This window comes from Pterocles gutturalis, unplaced genomic scaffold (genome assembly GCF_000699245.1).
Source record: "Pterocles gutturalis isolate BGI_N339 unplaced genomic scaffold, ASM69924v1 scaffold25574, whole genome shotgun sequence".
In the NCBI taxonomy this organism is placed as follows: Eukaryota; Metazoa; Chordata; class Aves; order Pterocliformes; family Pteroclidae; genus Pterocles; species Pterocles gutturalis.
The window spans coordinates 1-14,031 of NW_010131395.1; the positions used below are offsets into that span (position 1 = coordinate 1).

Below are 14,031 nucleotides of genomic sequence, written 5' to 3' on the forward strand. Positions count from 1 at the left end.
CCTTCATAGCTGGTGGTGTCCCAAGCTTCGTTTCCTGCCTCAACTTTTAAAATTTTATTTTTTGTCCAGTCCCCAAGCTCACGAGGAAGTGTGCATAAGGATAGCAACTGTCGTGTTCCTTCTTAGAAAAGAAGAAAAAGCAATCCCAGGAAGTACGAGGGTTAAATCTGACCTTATTCAGAAGTTAGCTTTAGAGCAAAGTTGGAAGAGCTATTAAAGCATAGGGGAAAAAAAACCCAAACAAACATGAAAATTGAAGATAATACAATATAAGTTTTACTAAATCTAGATCAGGTTAAAAAGGGAGCAGACCTCGTGGTGGGATGCTCTTGGTGGGGTTCTGCTCGCATGTTTCCGTACAGAGCATGTGAGGGAGTGAAATGCAATCCCTGCAGACAGATTCACCATGCGGTTTGGCTGCCAAACTCTTAACGTATTTATACGGAAGAGTGCCTGAAAAATGTGAGCCAAATGTGGTAGGCTTTTAATGAGGGAAAAAATCTTGGAACTAATGACACATCCACAGAAAAAGTATAGAAAAAGAAGAAATTGCTTCTGGTAAAAATGTTTCAACCTTTTTTAATGTGAGAAAAAAAACCAACTGTGTTCACCCAGTTTAATCCCAGGAAGGGTGGATTCCTTGTGTTGAAAGTCTCCACTCTTTTGTACTTCAGTCTTGATGCAGACATCAGAGGGAGAGTAAATGTGGCTATTTTGTCCAGGTCTGAAGAAGACTCTTGTAAAGTTGTCAGAATGCTAATGATGGATAAAAGTATTTGTATTTGCTTATGTTATTCCTCTAACCTTCGTTATTAAAAGATTTTTATGAAGTGAAAAATCTGTTAATACATTTTTGGTATTTACAATTAAAAGTTGCACTTGCAAGTATTTTTCTTTTGTATAGCAAATTTATTTTAAACATCAAATTCAATGTGTACTTGTCTTGATAAATCCCATGTGAATTTTGAGGTTTCTCAGCATCAGTTTTTGACAGAGCATGTTATCCTGAGTCTTGACAAGACCACTAAATTTTTTAGGCTTTATCTCGGAAACCTAGATGTTGTCTTCATGCTTTGGTTTTTTTATCTTCTAGAGTGTTTCCCTTCAGGGAATTTCAGTATGTATAATGTATATAATTATCTTCAAAATCTATGAGTATGCTGGCAAGCTTACTTTCTTCAGGCATACAAAAGGATTGGCGTCAACAAGATGAAAAAAAGCCTTTTGATAAACTGTGTATGGGAGATGTAGCTTCACTGTCTTTCTGGTTTGGGAAGCTGAGCATTGATTACTTATGTGGTGATCTGCTAAAGATATCAGGAGCAGGCTATATTGTAGAGTGGTCAGAGCGTAATGAATGCAATATTTGTAGGTGAAGGCAACATCTCTTTATTACACAACTTATACAGTTAAGAAGGAAAAAATAGAGCTTCTTGGCACTTTGGTCCTTTTACAAGGTTTCACTGGATCCTAAAATATAAAATATCTGGAATGTTAAGAAGCTACGAATTGGGAGTGAGGAATACCTACCTTGCTGGTGTGTTATGTGCTGCTTCCTATGACACACAAGCTACTCAAATGCTTGTGTTGCTGTATGCAGCGGTAGATTGATCCTTCAGTGTCTATTTTTCTTACTAGAAAGTTTGGTCAGAAACAAAAGACGTGCCTGTATTTACTGGAAGAATTCAGCCAGAGAGCTTTCTAGCATCAAGAATTTGTACCAGATAAATTGCCCTGTGCAGAGGTTTAATTCCTGCCAAACACTTCTTGAAGTGCTCCTCATGGCAGTCCCATGCCTCTTTTACTACTGCTGTGGAAAAAGGATTCTGTTGTAGCAAAACCCATTTTATCTGTTCTCATAAAGAAGTAATACTAGGCACAGGTTTAAAAGACTTCTTTGTGTTTCCTGGGTTGCTGTGTTTATTTCAGCTCTTAACATTACAAAACAAGCCAAAAATCCTAAGGACATCTAGCACAGAACTCTGTCTTTGAGCCCAGATTGTCTTTGGCAATCGTGAGAAAAAGCAATCAGTGAAATATATAAAACAATAGGCAGATACATGCAAGCCTACACAAATTTCGGGATTTATTGGTGTTAGCTGTGGCAATAAGGAACATTAGCTCACTCTAATTTTACTAATGAGCTGGACAAGCATCAATTCAGGAAAAGGTGACTCTAGGAGGCAGTTGCCAAGTAATCCTAGCAAACCTGCCAACTATCTTGCATGTTTGATGGACATATTTAGACCAAAATGTAGGAGAAAACATCTCTAACAAATCCCAGTAGTACCTTAAAGGTGCTATTTTTAAAGTTTTGTTTTTGTGAGAATAGATGAGAATAACAATAACCAAAATCTCTTGTCTTCTATTAAATTACAAACTTTAAAAAAGTGGAAAGCTTAAATTAAAGGAACATGAAATAGATTACCATGTTTTTGGTGGAAATGGTAATGGAAAATAACTTTTTTTTTTTTCTGGTTTATAATCTGAAACCAGAAAAGATGAACTGTTTACCCGTGATAGTGCCTGTGCCTTATTTGCTCTGGCATCACTTGGACACGTGTTTTTATCATGATGATAAAATACATCATAAATACTAACATAAGAATGGGTTAGCATGGTGTTGTGAAACTAAGCACTAGGGAGAGCTAACCTTCATTTCTGGGTAGCAGTGTGAAGGATGGAGTTCAGACTATTTCACGCCATAATGGCACATGGTGTGGGTGCCAAAGGGCATTTGTGCTTCACTTGCTGAGTCCAGACCTAGCTACTGGCAAGCTGGCGAACTCAAAAGATCTAAGTACTCAGTTCTGAGCAATTTCTCATCCTCGTGGTTCCTCTCCCACTGGTTTCAGAGTCCTAGACAAACGAGAGAGTATGTTCATGTGAAAATCCAGCGTGTGACTAAAGTGAGAATGAATTAGAAAGCTGTCTCCCACAAAGCACAGTTGTAATTGAGTTGGTTCTCTCGGCAGGGATGACAGTATGGAATGCAAAGGGAAATACTTGAAGTAGGGTCTGTGTTGTCTGAGGTTTTTTTAGGTGAAAACTAAAACCTTTGCATATGTAGGAGGTGGCATAAATCCTGAAATACTGCCTGAATATGTTTTTGGCTATCTACTCAATTCATTGAATGTATAAAAAATAATCAGATGTATTATTTTATTTATTAGTCTTTCTTTAAACTTTTACACTACTGTAGTACATTTTCCTTGCATTATCCCTCTGCTTGTACGCTTCATGTCATGTTATTAATGTGTTTTCTTTTTAATAGTAGTAGATTCCATGTGAATTTCAAACCCAAGATGGGTCAGAAGAGGAGCTCAAGTGGACGGTCTTTCCCGTTGCTGCTGCTGATAATTGTTGTGGCCTTTGTTCATTTAACTGTCTGTCCTTTTACAAAAGTGGAGGAAAGCTTTAATCTACAAGCTATCCATGATGTGGTGTACCACCAACTGGACTTGGATAAGGTAAATGGGAAAGATTATGTTCTTTCTTCGACACTGTTAAAGATCAGAATTCCCTGCTGTATGAATAGGATAAATGCAATGTGAATGTGATTTATCCCAGTTTTTCTTTGTTTCTGATTTGCCTATCTTACTTAGATTTTCCTTTTTGCAGTATGACCATCATGAATTTCCTGGAGCTGTCCCAAGAACGTTCCTTGGACCAATTTTTATTGCTGCTCTTTCCAGCCCAGCTATATATGTACTTTCTGTGCTAAGAATGTCCAAGTTTTACTCTCAGCTGATAGGTATGAGAACTTTAAATCATCAGAATAGGGATGTTTTTACTACTAGGCTAATTGGTGACGTTATTGTAACGTTCAGTGTTTGGATCAATGGTTAAAACATTAAATTCTTAATGAGAGATTTTTCAAACTGTAGGTCCTTAGAGCCAGCATGGCGATTCCACCCCCTCTTTGGGGTAACTAACAGCACAGAGAAAGTCTGTGCTAACAAATGTCATACAGTGTAGAAAAAGCAAGTATCTTGAGAATACGCTCCCATGTGTACTTCCTTGTACGCTTCTGACTTGGGCATAGAAGCACTGATCTTCATGCACAAGTGTCAGACAAGTTAAAGGTGGATTAAAATAGAAAAATTACTCGGGAAGTTTTGTTTTTTTTTTGTTTTCTTTGAAGTGAGTTACACTGTGGTATCATCAGTAGTATTCTTCATAACTTCTCATTATGTTATGTGACATGGTGGTTCATCAGGGATCTGTCTGATATTACTCTTATTTCCCATTTTTATTCTTCTGATAGTCCGAGGAAGCTTGGGGCTCAGTGTGATTTACACATTATGGAAGTTGCAGAAAGAAGTTAGAAAGCAGTTTGGAGCAACTACATCAACAATCTTCTGCCTCATTACTGTTACTCAGTTTCATTTGATGTTCTATTGTACACGAACCCTGCCTAATGTGTTTGCACTTCCTTTTGGTAAGTATTCACGTAGGAATAATTCTAAAATATAAAAATTCTTCTCAAATGTATTAGTAGTTAAAGCACAGAAAATATGTCAGACCAAATTAATGTATGTGCTTGATTAAATTGTGTGATAACAAGACTAGAAAACTTAAGCAGTTGTGATTTCTCTTTCTATTTTTTTTTTACCATATATGCTTACAATGACTGTTGAATCAAGTTTCATTGAATCTTGAGTATATGTGGAGTTTGTCAGATGTCTTTGATTAACTAGAGGTTTGAGTACCCATATCTGATGCATAAAACATAGAGCTATTGAAAAGGCAGGAGGTACATCTGCAGTTCCAAAAAAAATCCATTAATTTAGTCTGCATAGGAAATATGTTTCTCATGGGACTGTGGAACAAACTCCCACCACAACATCTCCATCTTCTTCTGGAGTTACCTACAAAGGTAGCAGTTTGTACACTTAAAGTAAAGGCAGGGTTGAAAAAAAGTCAAAACCTTACTCTACACATACAGTTTTTCCCTAGAGATGATGAAAGAGAAGATTAACCACATGTGACAGATACTAGCCGAGTCACTTAATGCTTCAGTGCAAGTTGCTCAACTAATAAAATAATGATGTTGGTGCAAGAACTTACACAGATCAGAACTGAAAAACAAAAAGCAGTTGAACTGTCAGAGAAACACTGTGTAGTAATAAACTTCTCAGATAATTCCTGCAGGTATTAAACACAAGTTGTTGCAGGTTTTTTTACTATTAATATTGCACACATTTTCTTTAGGATCATGATCACTTCACTATGTAGTTAATGTTATAATGGGATTTAAACTGTGGAAAAAGTAGAGGCAACTTCATTTGCAGACATACGGTGTGTCTCCGGCTAGCTACACAAATTTATTTCTCCCTGAGGGGTAGTCTGTAGTCTTGTTTTGATATTTGAAATGGGTCATTGTTATCATGAATACAGGATATACTCAGCCAAGAGAATAAACTAACTCTTCAGCTGATACTGAGCAATAATAATTATGAATTATAGTTTGAAAGGCTTTTAGTATTCCTTTAAGGTTTTTTTTATTTTTTATTTTTTCCTCCAAAGCTATTAAGTATACTGTCTAAGAAGAGTTCCTATGTGTTCTTCTGTGGTTCTACCTTTTCTAGTTACTTAAGCATCAACAGTAGAAATTTGTGCGTTATTCCACATTACATTTCTCTTAACAGAGGAAGACCTTCTGGACTAGAAATGGTAGGAAGACCAAGAGAGGATTGGTGGGAAGTTAGAGGAACAAGATGCTAGCATTGAGAAAAGTGTTGCCCTTTAGAAAATGGAGAGCTCAGTGGGTCAGATGGTGTGCTTCATTTGTTTTTTGCAGTGCTCCTGGCATTGACGTTTTGGATACAGCAAAAGCAAAGGCCATTCATTTGGTTCTCAGCTTTGGCAATTATAGTCTTCAGATCAGAGCTCTGCATATTCTTAGGCCTCATGCTCCTGGTGACATTATTAACTAAAAGAATCTCCATTCTCAAGGTGCTTTCCCATGCTGTTCCTGCTGGAATTTTTTGTTTAGGTAAGTGTTTGCTTGGAAAAAACAAATGCTGCATATTAAATTCAACACAAGTCTAGAGATTTGACTGACTTCTCTAGTGACCTGGCCCTTACGGCTTTTTTTTTTTTTCCTGTTTGATTCTATTTGCTAGTAATATGAGAAGGGTATTTATTTCTTCAGAAATTTCAGTGTGAGGAAATAGGTGTTCACAGAGCAGTAGAAAGATACTGTGACCCATGCGTTTAGGTACTTAGAGTATAATGTCCTGGTTTGAAAAAGGCTCACACGTGCAAGTTGACTTCAGTATAATTGGTACCTGGCTGTAGCTACATGTCCATTATCAGTTGTACTGTCTATTGCCATGATGATAAGCTGAATCCCAGGACAAAACACAACAGTGTGACAGGGATACTGAGCAAGAGGGTTGTGGGGAGAGTCACAGTTCACCTCTGTGTTGTTATTACATTGATTTTAATAGCTTAAGTGATTATCCATGCTAGAGAGGTTGAAAAATCTCCTTTTCTCTACCCATCTATGGCAGGCTCATGCATACGCATGTAAATACTCTAAGCGTCTCTGCTAGCCTACCTAATTAAAAATGCTGTTGTCGGATGCCTGGTGATGACGTCTGGTAGTGTGCTGTCCCTTCCACAGCATGGGCAGTAGAAACAATTAAAGATAATGCCATGTGCCTTCTCACAGTGTAAGAGTTTGGAGGTCCAACAGGACTTAGTCACTGGTCCTCCCGTTCCTTGTCTGGAACCTCTTAAATATGAGAGTAGTTTTCATAGAGCTGAGTGGAGGAGATGGGGCTGACAGATTTGCAGCTCTTCTGTCTTTTGCCTTTCATCCCTTATCCTCCTTCTTCCCTCCCACCTAATAAATAGTAGCAAATGTCTAGAGATTGTTTTTCTTAACTTACAGCTTTACAATAAAAATCCATTTAGTACCATTTGAAGTTAGCCCATGTTTCTTACCATTCATTACATTTAATGCTGCTCTATTCTTGTAAAACAAACTTTAATTAAGCCACTGCTTTTCACACCTGGAGTTGGAGTGGGGCAAATCTCAATCAGTTTCCCATCTAACATGCTTCTGTTAAGACTTCTATTAAGAAGTGCCTGCCTCCCCTGCATTTCCACTGCAAGACAGACAGATTCACCCTTCTTGGTGGCTTTGGGTGGGGCTTACAATGCATGTTCCAGTTGATGTTGATTTCATTAGTAAATGTGCAAATTGGATGTTCTGGTTTGCTTTTTCCCTAGTTTTTAATTCACGCGGATTTGTATTTTTTTTTAATTCTTCTAGGGCTAACGGTTGCTGTGGATTCTCTATTTTGGAGGCAACTTGTGTGGCCTGAGGGGGAAGTGCTTTGGTATAACACAGTTCTAAACAAAAGTTCCAACTGGGGAGTATCCTTTGAAGCGTCCAAGGTCAAAGATCTATTGAACACTACCAGCCAAAGCAAAGAATTGATGTAACCTGTTCCTGGGACTCAGTTACGGTGTTAAATTCTACTTTTCATCTAGTACTTCATTATTTGAAGCTTATGAAGAGCTGCAATGTCTGTTTCTTAGATCTTGGCATAAATTTAAACTTTACTCTGCTGACTGTTCCTTCTTCTTGCTTCTTTGCGTTCTACCAGTGTAAAGCCAGGTTTCTTCCCTGTGGTTTTTCATGTTGCCCATCATTAGCGACATTTGATTTGCCTCCATTCGGTGATGCAAATGTAGTTAGGCAACTGCTTTTGTTTCTCAAAGGATAAGGCAGGAAACCAAATGCCTGGAAGGATGTGATATACAAAAAGTGTACTGCATATTTGCAAAGTTTGGGTGTACTACTGTAAAGAATTGTTACTTGTTAGCAGTGAAAGCATCCTTAACTCTCCTTTTCACCTTGAAGACCTCCCCCTTCTTGTGGTATTTCTATTCAGCCTTGCCTCGTGCTTTGGGATGCAGCATCATATTTGTACCTTTAGGTGTAACAGAAAAGAGAACTCGGATATTACTTTTGCCAGCACTGGGCTTTATTTTCTTGTATTCATTCCTCCCACACAAAGAGCTGCGTTTTATCATATATACTTTCCCTGTCTTCAACATAGTGGCTGCTAAGATGTGCTCGCGAATGTAAGTTCAAAAATCTGTTTTTTTTTTTTTTTTTTCTCTGAAAATGCAAAAAAGCAAAACTGTTATTACTATTTTTATGCGCTTCTTTCCATTTTGGAATCTGGATTGTCTTGAGATCTTTATATATCTGGAGGTCTGGATCATTGTACCAATTTGACTGATCAGGGAGATGGAGACAAAGAAAAAATAAATTATTTGACAGGATCATTTGGCAAGTCTGAGGCTGAAGAAAACAGAGCCCTGATTTTACTGTTATGCCATTACAGTTCAGTTTATTTTATCCACCAGAGAAAGACACATTCCAGTGTACTACTATGTTGTTAACATAACTTATGTTAGGAGACAGTTCAATATACAGGTGGGGCTCATGAAATACGGAGTGTGTATTAAATAGTTAAACTTCGGCATATTGAGTAAACAAATTGAGGTTAAATTCTGAACTTTTTTGAAAGAGAATACATTCATAGCTAAAGGTTTTAAACACAGAAATACTTAGCTTTATTGATGAGCTTGTATTACCTTTATTAATGAGAATATTCTAATTTAAATGTCACTGGAAGCTAGTCTTTTTGAAATGGATAATAAATGCATTCCATACATGATTGTAATAAAGTTCACATTAATCTCTATTATCTAGTGGTGGAATTTTCATAAAAGTTCTGTCACAATAGTCAATGACCATATGAAGGAGAAACAACAGTTTATTCTTACTCATTTTTTCCCTCTCAACAGTCTGAATAACTACCGGAAATCCTGGCTGTACAGACTTGGATCCTTTTTTGTTATAATGCATCTTGTAGTTAATGCTGCTTATTCAGGAACATCGTTGTATGTTTCACATTTCAATTATCCTGGAGGAGTGGCAATTCAGAAGTTGCATGAGTTGGTACCTTCAACAGCAGGTATGTAAAGCCGATTTGAGGTATGTTTGCCTAATTTCAATTGCACGTTTTTTTGCTGGTATAGCTTTACATGTATTGGATGGTACTACTTCACACTATTTACATGCATCTTTTCTGTTACTATTTTGTTATCTTATTAGTTGGAGTGTTCTTGGAAGAATTTTGAAACTGTATTTTGTTCTCTTTTTATGTAGATGTCTCTGTTCATATTGATGTGGCTGCAGCGCAAACAGGAGTTTCTCGGTTTCTAGAAATTAATTCAGATTGGAGGTATGTTACGAGCAAGGTATTTTGATCTGAAGACAGGAACCTGCTTTTTCCTTTCCTGTATATGTACAGGGGCAAGCATCACAGATGTGGTTTCTGGTATAGCATATTTATTAAGCTAGGTCAAGAACAATGTGAGTCTTCAGAGAATTTTGATGTATGCAGTGCTGCCATTTCTGAAGTGGAGCACTGCAGTGTTCTTTGATTGTTTTGGTTGGTTCTCGTTTGCCTGAATAGCATTGAATCTTTTAAAGACATCAGAAACAGGGCAAAAAGTTGTTAGCTTACTAAAACACTCAATATCTTAATGTAGCTGCATTTGATACCTCACTAGATCTTGTAAAACACAGCTGTAGATGAACGTTTTTCTGCTTGTGGCAGAACGGTGTATAAAATTGTGGGGGTATTGTCTCATTTTGTTTGCTTTTAAATGATGTGTGGCATTGTGAGGCTTATCTGTGTATTAATATGCAAAGTCCATTTTTATGTGGAACATCGTTCACATAGATGGCATTGAAGCTGCTGTTACGTGCTGTAGGTCACATTAGCTCTGAGAGAAAGCAGTTGCGTGCTTTGTTACCATGACCAGGAGCAATGTACAGTCTTAAGAATCAGAATATTTAAATGAATAGTAGGAGACATTTGTGGGGTGGCATTGTTTGCTTTTCAGGATGCAGTCCAAGAAAAAGGCATCTTTCTGATACTTAGGCCAGCCTCTTCACAGCTACCAATCCAATGCTAATTTCAAATTGGTTTTTGCGTGTTAAGTCTAGAGGAAGTCTTAAGCCATTAACAGTCAGGAGGAGACATTAAACTACAAGAGTACAAGTGACAGAACACAGATGATAGCTAAAATGTTCCAGTCTGTTTTTTGAATCTACTGAAGTACACACACTACTCTAAATACAGTGCTTAATTTCAATTATCTTCTTTTTAGGTAGTGGGTTTTTAGATTGTTTTGGGCTTGTAAGGCTGTAGTGTAGTGGGATTGGAAGGTCAATGACTAATGTCCCTGTCACTGATGGATGTTTCAGTGTTGCAGCTACAGACCAGTTTGTGTCTCTCACTTTGATTTTTACTCGTCATAAAAAGCATCAAGGGAGGGCTGATTTATCATAAAATTTCACATAAAAAATCAGGCAAAATCCACAACTGAGCATCGTACACAGGACTACCCCTTTGACGGCACAATAGTGCAAAGTTTAGTGGCACCAGCTGTCCATTTTCTCTTTATCCAGAAAAGTGACAGTCTGTCAGATGGGTGAAAACTAATTTACCATCTTCATAGACTGTAGACATCAGGTGAAAACAGATTTATGGATGGAGTGGCTATGAAGGCTGTTGATTCATCAGAATAACTACAATCCGTAAATAAAAGTGTCTTAAAGTTAACAGCTTTCAGTGGTGCACTCAGATTAGACCTGTTTGCCTCAAGAAAAATGCAGGTGATGCATTATTTTTCTTCAAAGGATGATTGAAAGAAGCTTGATGCAGATTCTTACACAGGACAGGTGTTATAATCTTGTCTTCAATTAGTGCAGTCTCTTTGAACCAGAAATGAATATGCTGTGTAAGCTTAAAGTATTTTAAAATAATAAAATTCAGAAATGCTTGCAGCCAGATGAAAAGCCCTTTATTTGCTGATGAAGAAAATACAAAATTAGTCATTGGTAAAGGTTGTTATGAAGTATGCCATTGCTTCTGCCAGTTTGGATGCATGTACCATCATAAGTGGTACTGTGATCTTTTTGAAAATAGCAGATGAAATTAGCATACTTCTTTTTTTTAGAAGAAGAAGAAAGCACTTATTCAGTGTGATAAGTCTTCATTCTACATTAGATGGTATATTTATTGACACCTCTGGATTCTGTCAGCCTGGGGTCTGTTCTGGGTTGCCGGAATTTTAGCTAACAGTCCACACAAATCCTCTAGTTTGCTGTAGGGTACTTGTTTTAAATATCTTAAATGTTAATGAGCGGTATGTCAGGGAGTGTTGTAAAAATATAAATTGAGATTATTGTTTTCAGTTTTTCACAGAAAATTCAGGCAGATGAGAGGCCAGGTCTGCAAAGATAATGTGGCAAAAGATACAGCCTGGATTTACTCCTAGGTGCATTTAAGAGTATGTAAGGTTGAGATTGTACCACTTCCCTATCAGTGTCCATGGCTGTAAGAAAAGCTACAGCCTTGTGTAAGTTGCTTGTGAAATGTGTGGGGGGAATTGGGTCTCTAAGAATAGGAGCTCCAAACGCTGGTAGGAAACAGTTCACAGAAGGGATGAAGAACTGGGCACGGCTCTTCACTTGGGTTATAAAGCATGGATGCTCTTGTATAGTTAGATGCCTAAGGCTGTCTTGTTGTAAACAAACTAAAGGTAAATAACATCCATCTTAACCCCTCTTTTCTGGACTGTTACCCAGCATTAGTGTAGAATGTTTTTCTGGAACATAGAGCAAAGATTTGAGTCCAGGTCTCCCACTTTTGGAAGTACACTAAACAGTGGTCTACAGAGTGTTTTGAGGCGGACTTACCTTATTCTTTCCCTTTGAAGTTGTTGGATTTAGAATTTAATCAGGCTGCCATGTCCAGTATAAGCATCCTAACTCTCAGGCTATGAATTTCACTTGACTCTCTTCAGTGAATTAATAAATTACTATTGCAAAGTAGATCACTGTCTTCATTAGACAGTGAGGGATTAAAGAGGTTCATACAGCTCTGAGAGATAACAAACTTCAGTTCTGGGCTTACATCAAGACAGAGAGTGGTTGAACCTAAATCTTTCACATCCCTGACAAATGCTTAGGTCACTTCTTTTCTCATCCTGTAAATTTCCTCTATGGCTTGACTGAATATAACTCCTTTTAAGAAATCACGGCAAGTGTACATGTTAAGTAGTTTTAGAACTCCCTAGTTACTTTTATATAAAAGTTTATATATATAATTTATATATATATTTAGGTACCCAAACAGGTTTATAAAAGCTGACCCGAAGTGACCTACCCAAAGTGACCTGCCCAAACATGTAGTAGATCAGGGAACTGAACCCAGAAATAACAAGTGCCAAGTTAATACTATATTTGCCAGGCTGTCCTTTCTTTCCTACAGTGTTCAAGGAGGTCTTCTCCCTGCTCTCTGAGGCTCCTGCTTTAATGTATGATTTCCAGAAGAGAGAGGTTTCTGCTAAAGTACCCCATAACATTTTATTAATTAAAAAAGGCACCCCCACCTCCAAACAAATGACAAAAAAAACCAAAACAAAACCAAAAACCAACAAACAAAAAAACTCACACTTATTCAAACCACAACTCTTACAGAGTAAAACTTAAAAATGAGGCCAGTTTTCTACAGTCTTTTTTCCACCAAACTCAAATAGAGAACTAGTGAGTAATTTTGTAGGAGTCCTGATTTATATCACAATAGCAGCAGAAAGACTTGCATGGAATGACTGGCTCCCTAAACTCTTCAAAAATACTATTTCCTTCTCCACTACTAGTTAATTGAGATATAACTGAGGATGCTACATTTCCTGTTGTGTTTCATCTTGGATGCTACATGCCCTTGCGATAATAGAGATGTTAAATATGTAAAGAGAGGAATGTAAATAAGCCTTCTTTATTCATTACAGGTATGACAAAAGAGAAGATGTTAAACCAGGAGACCAATTGATGTTTTCTTACACACACATCCTGATGGAAACAAACCCTCTTCAAATATCACATTACAAGACAACCCACAGGCCACTGGCAAATATACCTGGCATCAGTAAAATTGGGTTGAACCTTACTGCGCTACCTCCTTTTACTTTAAACTTGAAACCAAAATTAGTACTGTTGGAAAGACTTCCTCTATCATCTTGACTGTGAATTTTAAGTAAGTCTTTTGATGTAATTTTGCTGATGACTGAATAATCTGAGGCAGAAGCAAATTGTCATTCCAACACTGCAATTCAGCTTCTGTGGAAAGGCACGGAAAACCTTTGTACTGATATTTATGTACGGTATTTAGCTCAGTCCTGTTTCTTACATAAATATTGCATTGCATTCCTAGTCAGTATATACTCAAATACTGAGTTGTATTGTTAGCTGTGTTTGAGAGGGACTACCTACAAGTTCAGTGGTATTAAGTAAAACCTGTTGACTTGGTTTGGGTAGCTGTTTCATAATGTAGCACAGGTATGTCCTAATTGTCCTATATAAGATACATAATGGAACAGGTTTGTGCTACAGCAATAATTTGATATGTAATCTATGTGTGCAAAGATGTATTACTTGATGTATCTGTAGGATTGTAACCCCATCAATTGTCAGATTGCCTGTGTGAAACTTTATGATATTATCAGCGTAGGAAAGCCATATTCATTGTAGCTTCATCGGAAGACCTAATTGTACCCTTGAGGCTACCAAACTAATTAAAGTGAAAGATTCACTTAAGAAGCCATTGGACCTCTTGACAAGCACTGTCTTATAACAGATTTGAGTATTAAAGGATGGCTATTCCAACAGTTCATGAATAAGCAGCACCTTGGATTTCACAGGAAAAATAATTTAAAAAATAATCTTAATTTGCAGTGCAAAAATTCACCTTTGGAAATATTCCCTTGAATACACTTTAAGAAGATAGGTGCTGTTTTACTTTTTTTTATTAAGTAGTCCTTTTGGAAAGGAATAATCTCATGTGCCATGTGTTGCATTCTATAAAGTAGAATAAGATAGCATGCTCTGTAGTCTCTTTTTTTATTAGATGTTTTTGTTAAGGTTGT

The 14,031-nt window shown here is 37.2% G+C and overlaps 1 protein-coding gene across 1 annotated transcript; it reads left to right on the top strand.

Moving 5' to 3' along the window:
• The first annotated feature begins 3,242 nt into the window (after positions 1 to 3,242).
• On the top strand, positions 3,243 to 13,810 carry ALG12 (ALG12, alpha-1,6-mannosyltransferase). Its single transcript, XM_010080600.1, has 9 exons — positions 3,243 to 3,470; positions 3,622 to 3,754; positions 4,268 to 4,441; positions 5,804 to 5,998; positions 7,286 to 7,389; positions 7,880 to 8,103; positions 8,836 to 9,005; positions 9,200 to 9,275; positions 12,898 to 13,810. The coding sequence occupies exons 1-9, from the start codon at positions 3,246 to 3,248 to the stop codon at positions 13,127 to 13,129; spliced, it is 1,533 nt and encodes a 510-aa protein (XP_010078902.1). The 5' UTR covers positions 3,243 to 3,245; the 3' UTR covers positions 13,130 to 13,810.
• The last annotated feature ends 221 nt before the right edge of the window (positions 13,811 to 14,031 follow it).